Source organism: Nematostella vectensis, chromosome 2 (assembly GCF_932526225.1).
Source record: "Nematostella vectensis chromosome 2, jaNemVect1.1, whole genome shotgun sequence".
Taxonomy (NCBI): domain Eukaryota; kingdom Metazoa; phylum Cnidaria; class Anthozoa; order Actiniaria; family Edwardsiidae; genus Nematostella; species Nematostella vectensis.
The window spans coordinates 5675472-5689981 of NC_064035.1; the positions used below are offsets into that span (position 1 = coordinate 5675472).

General features: G+C 41.1%; 1 protein-coding gene and 1 long non-coding RNA gene across 3 annotated transcripts; both read right to left on the reverse strand.

The window, feature by feature from the left end:
* Positions 1-1522: 1522 nt before the first annotated feature.
* Positions 1523-14027, reverse strand: LOC5517861 (band 3 anion transport protein). 2 transcript variants are annotated; one of them, XM_048722995.1, is made up of 15 exons: positions 13864-14027; positions 12500-12644; positions 9886-11061; positions 9641-9804; positions 9246-9420; positions 8558-8919; positions 8110-8457; positions 7510-7693; positions 6749-7104; positions 6118-6312; positions 5552-5746; positions 4426-4951; positions 2937-3106; positions 2523-2693; positions 1523-2055 (listed from the first exon to the last, which is right to left on the reverse strand). In XM_048722995.1, exons 1-15 carry the CDS (start codon positions 13903-13905, stop codon positions 1984-1986), a joined length of 4281 nt encoding a protein of 1426 aa, XP_048578952.1. In that variant the 5' UTR covers positions 13906-14027; the 3' UTR covers positions 1523-1983. The 2 variants fall into 2 exon arrangements, with proteins under 2 accessions (XP_048578952.1, XP_048578948.1); XM_048722991.1 differs by lacking the exon at positions 13864-14027 and adding an exon at positions 12770-13213.
* On the reverse strand, positions 3557-4417 carry LOC125560718. The gene is made up of 2 exons (XR_007306822.1): positions 4076-4417; positions 3557-3975 (listed from the first exon to the last, which is right to left on the reverse strand). It is a non-coding gene; the product is annotated as an uncharacterized LOC125560718 (long non-coding RNA).
* Positions 14028-14510: the final 483 nt, after the last annotated feature.

The following is a 14510-nucleotide window of genomic DNA, read 5'->3' on the forward strand; positions in this document are numbered from 1 at the left end:
GTATATTGTGTCTATCAACAGGGTCTTAGTTCGTATAACGCCCGAATGCTTTCCGAGGAGTTTGGGTTGCAGTAAATGTTCTTGCCTCTCTGAGGCTTGTGATACACTTCGAGCATTTTTGGTCGGCACGACTTAACGTATCCGGTATCTTCAGCCCCAACAGCGCATGTGGTGACTGTACAGGACCCAAAATGATCCCAGGGCCCGAAACCACCCCAGGATGACGCGTTGTTTTATTCTCGTAATATTGTAAATCGCGCGTTAGATGGAAACACATTTTGCTGTGCTTTTTGGTTGTACTAATTCTTTGGACAACCTATACGGCAAACAGGAAGAAAAGTTTTCTCCCGTACAAACATTTGTACTTATTTACCTCAATCACACTTGGATCACACTGGGCTTGCTTTCAAGTCGAACTCGCATGAAATCCTTACGATAAAAGACACTGACACTGTACCAAACGAATGATATAGTGATCTATTTCCAGAGTTCAGTGAATTACTACTCTGGACCCCACCCTGCGTGTTTCTATAGACACGCCCCTGATTACCCCCACAGTAAAAAAACAAAAACAGAAAACCCCGGGGATTCTCAGCTGCATTTTTATCACAGGCACTATATCACCCAGTCATAAACGTAAAATACTGCTTTTGTCCTAAGATTGATGCACAGGGAGGTCACAAGCTTTATTAAAATTGCAAATTAATGGTTTTCATTTATCAAATAGGAAACATTTTCTGTCAATCAATATTTCCGAGACTGATGAGATGGGCACTTCAGAAAGGGCAATTAGGGGTTGCAGTTCCCCTCAAGGCAGACATACTGATACAGCCCGTGTTCCAGGTCACCAGTACCCCCTAGGCGGACGAACTGATACAACCCAGGGTTACAGGTCACGCTTACCCCCCTAGGCCAACAAACAAATACACCCCAGGTTACAAGTCACCCTTACTCCCCTAGGCGGACAAACTAATACACCCCAGGGTTACGCTTACCCCCCTAGGCGGACAAACTGATACACCCCAGGGTTACAGGTTACGCTTACCCCCCTAGGCAGACAAACTAATACACCCCAGGGTTACAGGTCACCATTACTCCCCCCCCCCTTAGGCGGACGAACTAATACGCCCCAGGGTTACAGGTCACTCTTACCCCCTAGGCGGACGAACTGATACGCCCCAGGGTTACAGGTCACCCTTTCCCCCCTAGGCGGACGAAATAATACGCACCAGGGTTACAAGTCCCCCCCTAGGCGGACGAACTGATATGCCCCAGGGTTTCAAGTCCCCCCCCCCCCCCTAGGCGGGCGAACTGATACGCCCCAGGGTTACAAGTTCCCCCCCCCTAGGCAGACGAACTGATATGCCCCAAGGTTACAAGTCCCCCCCTAGGCGGACGAACTAATACGCCCCAGGGTTACAAGTCCCCCCCTTCCCCCCTAGGCAGACGAACTAATACGCCTATTGGGTTCAAGGTCATTTTGCTTCTGCTTCCGATAAATATTTAAATAAGTAAAAAGACATACAATATATAATTCATGTTATTGCTTTCCAAACTTTACTGTACAGTATTTTGCATCAATTCACCTCTGCATTACAAAAAATTTATATTTTTAATATCACAAGCACTTGTTTTTATCAATCCTTGATATTTTCAAATATTGCTATAAAATATAATTCTAGATGCAATCTTCAGTATAAATTTCGCAATTCTGACATTTATTTTTAAAAAATACCAAAAGATACACACAACCAAATGTATACACAGTATACGGACCGGGCCTTATAATTTGTTCAGACAAACCAATTAAATTTGGCATTTAAATCTAAAGAATGTATGTATACATGAAATATGGGTCTCTATTCTCCCCCTTTTCCAATGTGACATGAGGCAGCCGATGGAAAAGTGCTAGGCAGTTTGCCAGACGTGCAGATGGTGTTGTAATATAAGGCAGACCTTGGCAACAGTTGCTAGGTTGTTTATTTAGATTGGCATGATGAGTGTGTCATACTCATCTATATCACTATCATCGTAGTCATCCTCCTCATTATCCAGCTGAGAATAAAGCAATGGATATATGATCAATCAATCAATCATACACCTTTAAAGAATCAACACATCCATAAGCAAATTATAGTACCTCAATGTTCTACCAGATAATATAAGATAATACCCAAGGGAAATCTAGTTTTTGGAATTTTGAGTGTAAAATATATAGAACTAAAATACTAGAAGGTACAATGAGTAAGCAGGTTGTTTGTGTTGCTGGAAGAGACATCCTGTAAAACACTGTGGAAACAAAGGCTGACTGGCAAAACGTATGTAGAAGGGTGCCTGGATAAGAGGAACATACCAACAGCCAGACCCATCCCCTATCCCCTACCCCCTGACCACTCAATCCACACCCATCCCCTGTCCACTACCCCTGACTACTTGAGCCACACCCATCCCCTCTCCTGCCCCTCCCCTCTGTCCACTTAAGAGTGTAGTTAGTATAGAGCTGGTCGTATGTTCATACTCACCTCTTCCAAGTCATGTTGGGAGAAGACCTTACCAAGCAGCCTTCGGACAGGGATGAGACAGATGATGAAAAAGGGAAAAGAGGGCGCTAGTATCGTCAACTTCACTGCCATGAGGACCAGTAGGCATGCTAACTGGATTAGGGTATAGCCGTGGATCTTAGCTGTAGGCACCTTAAATACAAATCAAACCAAATCAAAGGTTAGAAAAGAAAGCAAGTGTACACAGTTACAATAGACTTTAGAGGGTGACACCTCTAAAATTCTAAACATGCGTTATATCAGGTGCATTGTACCCAACCCTGCTCTCCAACAAACCCTTGGTGGTAATCATCCCTTCTGCCCCAGGCCATTCTCAAACTGCACCCACCCCCTCTTCATTACCCCCACTCTGAAGCCACCCCTGGTGGTAGTCACCTTTCTGACGTATCTGACATCCGGATGATGCTTGGGTGGCATCAACATCATGATGAGTCGATTAATGAGCTGTAGATTGGACAGCGAGCTCAAGCCGAGGTACAGTAACACACCAAACAGCACAGGGACAGGTACATGATGGAGAACTGGGGCGAGCAGTATAGACATCCCTGTAGAAAGGAGGGAAAGGTTGACAATAGAAGGGGGGCAGTACACAACAAGAAGCAAGCGTTTTCTAAAAGCTTTTTCCTGATATGGAAAAACACAAATGCTGAATATGGTGAAGAAAGATGCTCTCTTTCTCGGGCTTTGCTTCTCAAGTGGAAAAAAAAGGTCAATTCATTATGTTAAAAAAAAAAACACTTTAAAAAACACTTTTGCATGATGCGATGCCATCATATAAAACCACATGCAATTGAGGTATTCATAAGTAGCAAAAACAAAATCAGTCACATTGATCACTTAGGATTTTAAACCCAGCCTACACTAAAAACTGTTCATTTATTTTTTTTAAGGGTAAATTAGAATTTTGACTATTCAAAACAACAAACGTTTCTCGAAACTCCCGAGAATTCTCGGGCCCGAAAAGTTTATTTTGCATTTTTGCTCAAAATTTAGCATGTTTTCATTTTGGAGAACCGCTTTCATGTTTTAGAATAGTTTAAACTTCCTCTTGGTTCGTATTCCAAATGATTACGCTCAATAGGGCTATTTTCGAAGTTTTGCTGAAGCCAAAAAGTTACCCGAAAAGTCTCGGGTGACTGCGAGGTCCCGAGAACTTATTTAAGCCATAGAAGTTCGGGAAAGATCAAAACCTATAAGTCTATAAAGAGAACCATCCTTCACATGAATCTTTGTGGTAAAATTCGACGATATTTCAACACATTTAGATACCATAAATTTTATAGGATTAGCCAGCTTTTCAAATTTAAGAAATAAAACGTGTTCGGGGCCGGGAATTCTCGGGTGTTTCGAGAAACGAGCCCCTGCACAGGCGAACTTAAAATAATCGTTTGCTCAACCGTACTTTCGGCCTTACCTGTTAATACATGGATCAGGATGTTTGTTATTCTCCGTTTTCCCCCTTACAAGTTAATCCATGGATAAGGATGTTTGTTATCCTCCTTTTACCTCCTTACCTGTTAATACATGGATCAGGATGTTTGTTATTCTCCGTTTTCCCCCTTACAAGTTAATCCATGGATAAGGATGTTTGTTATCCTCCTTTTACCTCCTTACCTGTTAATACATGGATCAGGATGTTTGTTATTCCCCTTTTTTCGTCTTACAAGTTAATACATGGATAAGGATGTTTGTTATCCTCCGTTTACCCCCTTACAAGTTAATCCATGGATAAGGATGTTTGTTATCCTCCTTTTACCTCCTTACCTGTTAATACATGGATCAGGATGTTTGTTATTCTCCGTTTCCCCCCTTACAAGTTAATCCATGGATAAGGATGTTTGTTATCCTCCTTTTACCTCCTTACCTGTTAATACATGGATCAGGATGTTTGTTATCCTTTGTTCCCTGACCTCCACCAAATATGGCTTCTCTCCAGGGGCGTGAGATGTACTCCATACAGACAAAGCATTAAAGTGAGACACGGAGCGCACAGTGGCAGGGCACATCCAGGGTAAGCCAAACAACGAACATATTAGCGTAATAACACCCATCAGCAACAGGTCCATGTTATAGCCGGGTCGCTTCTGGAGGCAGTTCTCCTTCTTGTTAATCAGTACTCCAGTGAGTTCAGTTTCCATAAAGAGCAAGATGCCAACAAATAAAGCTGGAATAATGGCAGCGAACACCCACCCTGCCTTCATGGAGTCTACCAAGCCCATGGGGTTGATGAACCAGCCCCGCTTGGTCTTAAGAGTAGGATGGAATCCTACTTTCGTCACATCGCCAATAGAAATCTTAGGCGTGATCACAGTGTCACGAATAGCAACATCGATAATCACCATTGTTATCATGGCAATTGCTATACCGAAATCGCTAACCAGACGGCGCGCCTGAAAGAAACACGGAGACTGTTAGTACATCACATGAGGCAGACTCCTGTGAGTCCGCAGTTCGTTTTGTTTGCATTCTGTGGGCCTGTGAGTTCGCAGTTCGTTTTGTCTGCATTCTGTGGGCTTATGAGGTCGCAGCTTATTTCGTTTATACATTTTGTGGGCCTGTAAGGTCGTAGCTAGTTTTGTTTATGCATTTTGTTGCCCGTGAGGTCGCAGTTTCGGCGTTTTATTTACATCTAAACCATGCATCTCAAAAGCGTTGACATCTAACTGCCTTAAAGCTCTGATTCATATGATCGCTCGATCATATGCATTTCAATTCAAATCAACGCTCATTTTTTTTATTTATCATAGGTTAATAGTTCCTTCGGCAACAGCTCAGGTTGGGTATCGTATGAGAGTGCTGGAGCCAGGATCTGAGAAAAGTGCCTTAATTGTAAGGTTTTCGAGCGCAATGGTGAAATAAGAGAAAAAAATGCGCTCGTGAATGATCATTGTGAAAAGTCACAAAGAGGCTTATCTTCAATGCCCTCTCCCTGGATCTCTTAGAACATATCTGAAATAGCCACAACGAAGCCAAACACAAGCTATTCTTACCTTTTTTCCAAAGAAGTGGCTGTTACGAAACTTGCGCATGTAAAAGGCCACAAAATATGTGCCAAACATCAGAATAGCACAGAGCAGGGCGGTGTTGGGTTCACCCGTTACTGGGACGATGTTCTCCTTTATGTAGGGATCTATATTGGTCAAGTTAGTCACAGGATCTCGAGACAACGGGTTCTTCTTGAACACCTAAAATAGCCACAAATAATAAACAAACAAAAAAACCTAAACAAACTTTGTTAAAGACATTAGAGTGTACTGGTGCTAAATAAGCTATAGTGTATTTCACTGGCTTTTGAAAACAACTCTAACTGGTATAGAAAGTTAATCGGAGAATATTAAGACGATAATAATCATGATAAAATCATGACCAACCATTGTCAATCTTAAGAGCAGAAATCATTTATTTCGGGTAAGCCTTTTGGAAACAATGATTAAAAAAATAAAGTTTCGGTGACTTAGTATTACTTAGAAGTCTGTAAAATGGAGGTGTGATTTTTGCGATGATTTTATTTGTCAATTGTCGGCGCTCAACACGTACATAGCTGGTGTAAATATACCTTATAAAGAAAATTGATGGCCTCGTAGATGAAGATCAAGGAGATCAGACATGCAAACAACTCCTCGGTAAAACGTGTGAAGTATCTTACAAGAAAACACCCTTCAAACGCGACAACAAGAAACAGGATAACCAGCACCCAGAAACCAATCCAGCAACGCCACGGCAAAAATTCGATATTTGACTGCTCACAGAACTGTGGAAAACAAACAATTGGTGGACTTATAGATAAAAGATTAGGCATCATTCCAGCAAAGTAAAAGAAGTACAAGTTGTAAATCAACTCAATTTTGGGGAGATAAATTCCTAATGCCGGCGAAAGAACAAAGTGGTGGATAACACGATTATCCACATATAACACGGATTGGTCCATGAAGGAAACTTTATTGTAGTTTATTGTAGCATATATTTAAATCTTGAATATTCTTGCAGTGTGTGTCATTTGCTAATCATCAAACACATCATGGTTTTGGACACTTGGGTACTTGAAAATTTGTTCTATGTTTTTCGCTTTTTCATTTTGAAATTATTATCGTATTTGCCAGCTTCGAATAGTTTCGCCTTGACAAACAAACCACATCAAATATGGTTTGTTCAATCCACCAAAAAGATGGTCTGTTCAAATAACCCACCTTAAATATGGTCTGCTCAAATACCATCACAGGTCCAGTTGCACCAATAATAATTAGGGGCTGGCCAGAAAAGAGAGCAAACAAAAGCCCGCAGAAACAAGACGCGAATATGACCTCTGACACACCAAGCCACTGATCTGTCTTCTCGGCTAACAAGCCGCCAAATGCAACATTCGGCGCAAACACAGCAAAGTACAAGAAGACTGTCACCAACAGACATTGCCAGTTAAAGCCGTCTTTGAAGTCACTTATGTATGTCTTAGATCTATGTTTAATGTCCTGTATCAGACCCCCGCAGAAACGACCGGTTCTCTTCAAGGGGTTGTCTTCCTCCTCCGCAGCTTGAGTAGCGATCGCTAGGGAAAAATCATTAACACGGAGGGGTAAGAAGGTAAATGTTTTATGGTGAGTAGTACAAAAAATGGGGATTTTTTACTTTACTTTCGTTGCTTTCCAATGCAATGCTGATGGCTTCTCTTCCAATTCTGACAATCGTTTTGTGCTGCATCACTTAATGATTGCCCGTTTTTTTTAAATTTCTTTCGCCTTCTTCCAGGGTAACTCTATACTCTTTTAAAGGCAATCACCATTGATTTTTTTTACCGATTTTCAGACTAAGCCGTACTCTTTTTAATGACACTTACCAAGCGGATCTCTTTTGCCTGCTTCTACCGGTTAGCAATTGTCTTGTGGAGTATTAATCAACGTTGATTTCTTTCGCCTGCTTCAAGCTCTGACCCTAGCCCGTTTACAGTACTTACCATTGATTTCCTTCGCCTGCTTTCTCCTCTTAGCCATCGTCTTGCTCTGTGACAGTAGGACGGGGATCAGCAGCTGTTTGTCCCACTCTCCAGGCGGCAACACCACTGTATCATCCAGGAATTCATTGATGGCCATCAAAATGTCCTCACGTGACTCTGAGTAGTACGCAAGATCGTGGAATACCTTGAACAAACAGGCACAGGTTTATTAGAGTTCTATCATCGCTGTTTTTTTTTCGAAAAGAGCTGTGAAAAATTCTGTTTTTGTTTTTAATAGATATCATGTCAATCGAGTCAGTGTTCAATCACTTTCGCTAAAGACAACAGTATGGCTTTGCGTATTTCGATCGGAAACTCAACAAAAATATTTTGCAATAGAAAAACGGCACATGCTCCGATAGAGAGCTAAATACTTGAAACGTCAGACAAACTGTTTTCAGAGAGGGATTCAACATTAAATTTGTTCTGACTTGTTTCCAATTCCCACCTACCCAATTTCTACAACTTGCCTAGTCTAATAGATCAGCGAGTCCTGCTACATGAAGTTATCCAAATAGAAGAAGAACAAGAGGAAAAATGGATGTGTACCACTGGCCCTACCTGGTCTGACATCAGCGTAGCAATTGAGCGTCCAATCTCATGGTATGTATCAGACTGAGTCTCCGGGCCAAGCATCACAAAGAGAAACCTCACAGGAATTGCAACTTCCGTGACATTGCCAAGGTAACACCCCGTTGCGAGACGTACAAAAGCAGTGACCGGGTTCTTTAGACAATCAAGGGTTCCCACAAGTACGTTTGTGGCTTCTGCGTCTTCTGGAACTCGCGCTTTTACATCGGACTCTTGATTCTTCAGGGGATCCTGAGGCTGAGTTGTAGTTGTTGGGCCAAATGTCACTTCGAGTTTCTCATCTTTTTTATTGGTATCGATTGTATTAATCAATGCGCTCTGGAAAAAAGGGGAAAAATTAATTTCAACAATTTTCTTTTTTACATACTAAAGTCGATGGGCAGTGGAATACTTTTAGCAATCATAAAAAAATACTTACCTCGCTACCATCGATGCTTACAGTGTGTGACCCTACATCAATATTATCATCAATCTTCAGCCTGATCATATCCGTCTCTTCATCAACAGGAACCTTTTCAGTAACCACCATCTTGACAGAATTCTTGTCCTCTTCATTATTTCGTCTGGACAGGTTTGGCGTAAATGTTTTAAGGTTATAGAATGAGGGCCGCCTCGGAAGATTCCCCGCCTCTTGGTACTGATGCTTGTGCTTGACAAGAAGTGCAGACAAGACTCGGTCGCTGTCCTCTTTGCACAATTGGTCAGTTATCACCATATTGTCAACAATGGCCTCAGCGATACTCTGCAAGTCAAATTGTTCTAAATCCAGAAGCACAGTGCCTGAAAAACAACAAAATAGTGGCACCTTGTTTGATCGATTGCTGAAGTCTTTTAAATGTGTTAAGAAGAGGAATTGAAGATATAGTTGATGCATCATAAAGTGTTAATTGTTGAAAAAAAAAAGAATGCCTTAAAGCCATTAACGAGGTACCCCTTGAGGATAGAGCTGCTTTATAGAGGTACCACTGTACAGTCAGCTTTCGACTAACAGACAATGCCGAAAAGTTGGCAGCACTTATAATTAGATTCTTTTACAGTTCTTGATCAGTATGAAGGGTACTTAGTTCATCTATTTCTCTCTTTTCGTAACAAAAACATTCATTTACCTCTTTCTAGGCCCTTTCTGAGTTCTAACAAACTATGAAATGATAGTGAAGCAACATGCGGCTTGCCCCAGCGATTTGAATCCTCCACATCCTCTTCAAACTTGATCCAACGCGCAGTCTCCTTCCAACGCATATCTTGATCTTTTCCTGTCAGTTCTTGTAACTCTATAAACGCCTATATAAGACAAAAGAATCTTGTAAATATTAAAGGATTATTTTTAATGATAACTGGATTCTAAAATGCTTTTTCTTTCTTCTGACGCTGTTGTAAAAAAAAAAAAAAAAAAACAGGTATAACTTTGTTCGATTGCTTAGAAAAGCAGACAGTATATTGAGAAATGGTACTGAGAACAAAGTGCCCCAAACATATACGTAATGACTAATAGAATATTTACCTCATGTGGACTGTGATCATATTGAACTGGAAACTTATGCAAACTGGCAGTGATGTCAGAGCAAGTAGATCCACGACGCCTTGTCAACATTCCTGACTTCAACTTGATTTTGCGAAACTGTGGCCTACGTCTCCGCAAGCCTGGGAAATCCTCAAAACGATGCCCTGAAAAAATGCCCAAATAATTGTGATTAATAAATACTTAACACACAGAAAAATTCGCTCAGGCTTAAAATCTTTACTTACATGCCATCTCTTCCAAGTCCCTGTTTTCCAATTTTTCCTCATTTTCTGATGGCACTTTCAAAGCCAAGTCAACAAATGCTGGTCCAGTTTCAGAGAGAGTTAACGCTCCTGAACGAATCCTGGCCTTGTTAGCAATGGCCTCCCTCTCTGAGATAGTGCGATGTTTTTGAGAGTGAGAATGATGGTGGCGGCGATGGTGTCTCCTCTTTCCCTCACGACGGTCACCAAGGTGCTGCATGGGGGCGACAAGTCGGTCAGTATGGTGTGAAATAAGCAAAGCATCCTTTCCTGCAGAATCTAGTTCATCATCTCTAAGGATATTATCATTTATCCCTTCGTCAATTGGTGGCAATACCTCAACGAGAGCATGCTCTGCCTTTTCCTTGGGCACCAGAATATTTATTTCTGCATTTGAATCTGAGAGAACTTTTATTTTTTCATCACCCAAAAAGACTTCAACAGCAACTTTCTGTTTTCTTGCTGTCTCAGGAGTCTTAACGGTTCCATCTATTTTCTCCGACTCCTGTGCAGTTTCTACAGTTTTAGGCTTTGCTATTATCTCAGACTTTGCTATAATCTCAGGCTGTGTTTTAGTTTCAGTCTGTGTTTTAATGTCAGAAGTCGGTTGTGGCAGGGTTTTGGAGTCCTGTGCAGGAATCAACTGATCCTGTGAAGTAACCTTCTCATCTGGGGCAGAGCTCTTCTGTTTCTGTCCACCATCTTCGATGTCCATTTCAACAGGCAATGCTGTTTCTTTTCCATTCACTGATTTGGATTGGTCACTTTCTCCATCTTTCAAGCCGATGTCAGCAACAGATTCCAGTTCCTGTTCTGCCCCTTTTCTATCTCTCTTAGACCCAATGACAAGCTCCAAGCCCCTATCATCCTCACTGTCAGTTACGGAGGGAAGTTCTTTTCTCCCACCCTCCTGGTCAGTATATATGCTCTCCTGGTGACTTTCCTCAATTCCTGGTAAGTTTTTGTCATTCTGACCTTGTTTTTCTGACCTGTGACTACTCCTGTGAGAGCCCTTATGCTGCCCTTCCTTGTGCTCATGTTTATGCTTATGTTTTTTATGTTTCCTTGATTCTTTTTTAGCCAATGCAGCAAGGTCTTTGTGTGAAGTGTGGATTCGTCGTAGAGGCTCATGGTATTTAGCTGATGACTTGCGATGTCCTAAACAAAGTAGAAAAAAGTAAAATAGCAGTACAATATGTGACTACCTTAAACCTTACTTCCTTGTACTTGTAGAAAAAAAAAGACACTCATCAAGTCCCCATTTTGTCATTTTATCAGACTGTGTGTGTTTTAAAAGTAAAGATGATTAAGCCAGTTACATATAATATAACAATAAAATAATAGAATGAAAAGAGGATATTAAGTGTCACACACGGTTTAACAATGCACAACAACCATGTGTCAAAATTGCATAAATATCACAGAAACAAATTCCAGCATGTCTCTCATAATCACTCTGGCACTTTTGCTGCAAATAATGAAAGTCACTCTTAAAACAGGCTTGTTGTTTGCTATCGACTAGCTTTTGAAATATTTTCTTTATTCTGTATATATACTGTATGTTCAAAAAGCTTGGCTTTCTGCTTGTAGAAACTATTCTTGTAAATGAATAGTTTCCAGACAGGAACTTTTTTATTTTCCAAGGGTGCCATTACAGTTCTTTTGGATAATTAGTTATTAGTATAAATAGTTATGGTCAAGAAACATCAATTTCAAAGATCAATTCTATCCCAAGATCTGAAATTTTGCTGGACTTCAAGATTTGACTCCTGTGATAGAACATTTATTGCCACAATTACATCAATAGAAGTAAGATGCACATTTGAGTACACCCTTCAATAGAAAAGGACACAATTCTATTGCTTAATAATCTGTGTATAATAATTTTCACAAAAATGATAAAATATAGTATTCAATATTAAGAATGAAACCAGAATAATTGTGCAATGCTAGACAGATTCTGAGTCTTTGACTGTTTAGATAAATGGACATGATTTATCAGATCCATAATGGGAAAAACAAGCCTTGTTAACTCTAACCCTGATTAAAATCACACAAGCAATACAAAACTATATCACTCATGATATACACCAATTGACTTTTCTTGACTTTGCTTTTCAAGAGTAAGTGGCTGTTTTTGTATTTTGTCTGGGAGCCAATAATATTTAGGAATATTAATAGAAAGCCACAAGCCTTGCATGACTTATGCCTGTTAACTTATAAGATTTTTATCCTCCAGCAAAACAAACAAAGTAAGAGAATCCTATGGATCTACAATATGCCCCTCCCCCCTCCCCCTCCCCCATACATCATGGAGGTTCATTCTATGCATTGTCTTTCGCACAGAGATAGCTGACTCTTTCAAGCTATGTGTGTCTTACTAACCGTAGTCACTGAACAATATGTCACTTGTTATTATATTAACTGACAAGTGGTAAATTTTATTGCACAGTGTTGAATTAATATCGTGTGGTTGATAAACAAGTGCTATTTTGTCGATTAAGTGTAACGGTTGAACGTTCCTGAACAATAAATAAATGTAAAAGTATTCAACAGATGCCACGTTTCAACGAGCCTAGAGGAAAGAATAACTTACTACTGTAGTCCTTTTCGTCGAAGTTTACGTCTAGATGAGAAGTTTGTACGTCAGTTTCACTTTTGGAGGTAGGAAGACTTGGTGTTGCAAATGGCCGGCTAAACACCTTATTATATTGCTCTTCGTCAATAGCTGATTGCTTGAGCTGTAGATTCAAGATATAAACAGAATTAATGTGAACATCTCGCCGGTGATCATAATCGTTTCAGCGCAAAAGTCTGTCATGATTATCAAATGGTCAATGTCACGTTGTTAAATTTACCGATGTACCTCGGTGGCTTCGGAATCCTCTATTTCTACTTCAACACCAGTTTCCGTTGAATCGTCGTTCTTACGACTAGCCATAACCACCAAAACTTAGTTGATCGTTGCCAGAGAACTCATGCATCCGGCGGAAAGGAAAGTTTTTAAACGCTAAGATGGCTAACCCAGCCGTTTTGTCGGTCTGTTTTGGGCAAGACGTAACACAAATCTCGTGATCCAAGATGGAAATATTCCTTGTTCAAAGGCGCCAATTAATGAATTTGCATCCTCAATCCATTCATGGATCCGACCCTTAAGTGCTCTTTGTCGACTCCAGGACGCCCTACGCTGTAAATCCACTCAGGGAAGATGCGAAGGAATCCAGGAGAGATGAAAATATCAATAGTTGGGATAAGTCGGGCACAAACCCGAGTTTGTTGATCAGAACGTCCCCTCTCTCGCCAGCCAATGGAATTTCAATACAAAGTCACGTGATTGGCACTAGCCGCACGTGGGCTTTCTGGCTGTCATCAACACTTGTGCCCACTAACTCGAACAGTTGGCAAATCGAACCCTTGGCAACCCGAACCCTTGACAAATCGAACCCTTGGCAACTCGAACTAAGACAAACTGACCATTGGTTTTGCTCCGTACTTCTACAGTACTTTCTGGCCGTTTTCCACAATATTGATTTTGAACGTGAAAACAAGGTTTTAGCCTCTTCCCTGCTAGCAAACCTCTATTCACGGACTATAGGATAATTTGACTCCGAAATAAACTCTAATGTCTTGTTAGTGTTGAATAAAGCACGTATCCCTACTTCAACTGGATGTATTTGCCTTGGTTTCGCTCCTACAGCGAGCTCTGTCCCTATGAGCTTGCGACCTATTATCCTATAGCCCGTGTTCTATTCTTTTGTATTTCGCCGGGCTAGCGTGCGTTCGTGGCAAAAAATAGTGATTTCTCTAAAACATAATAAGTTCTCAAAACAACCCGAATTTTACCAACAAACTCTTTCAATAGCTATCTTTTGTTGTTTATGAGTGCATTTTGCCTTAGAATGCTGGTTCCGCTAAAGCTAACTCGACACGAAGACAAATAACATGAACACGCAATCTCACCTTTGTTGAGCCAGGTTTCCGTATCTCGAGAACTCTATCCATTCAGTTTCAGCCCAAGAATAGTAGACTTAACAACAAAGTGGGACTGTAAGCACCAGAATTGAACATTATTATTCTGCGAATGTTCATTCACGCCATGGAGCTGGCTCCATATTTAGACGCTACTCTTAATTATTCGTTTGTAGTTAGGCATAGACATAGAAGTGAGCTCCCAGGAGTATTGAAAGGGACAACAAAAGTTGCATTCCGCCTGCGTACCCTTATGCACGAGTCATTTGACTCCCCCCCCCCCCATAGTCCCTTGCATTTTTCATGCGTACTCTAATGCACTAGTCATTTGAACCCCTCCCCCTCCCCCCATAGTCCCTTGCATTCCTCATGCGTACTCTTATGCACTAGTCATTTGACTCTCCCCCTCCCCTATAGTCCCTTGCATTCCTCATGCGTACTCTTATGCACCAGTTATTAACCCCCCTCCCCCTCCCCCATCCCCCTATAGTCCATTGCAGTCCGCATGCGTACTCTTATGCACTAGTCATTTGACCCCTCCCCTCCCCCCATAGTCCCTTGCATTCCGCATGCGTACTCTTATGCCTGGTGCACGACATGGACATAATGACATAAAAGAAAAAAAAAATTATCTTATG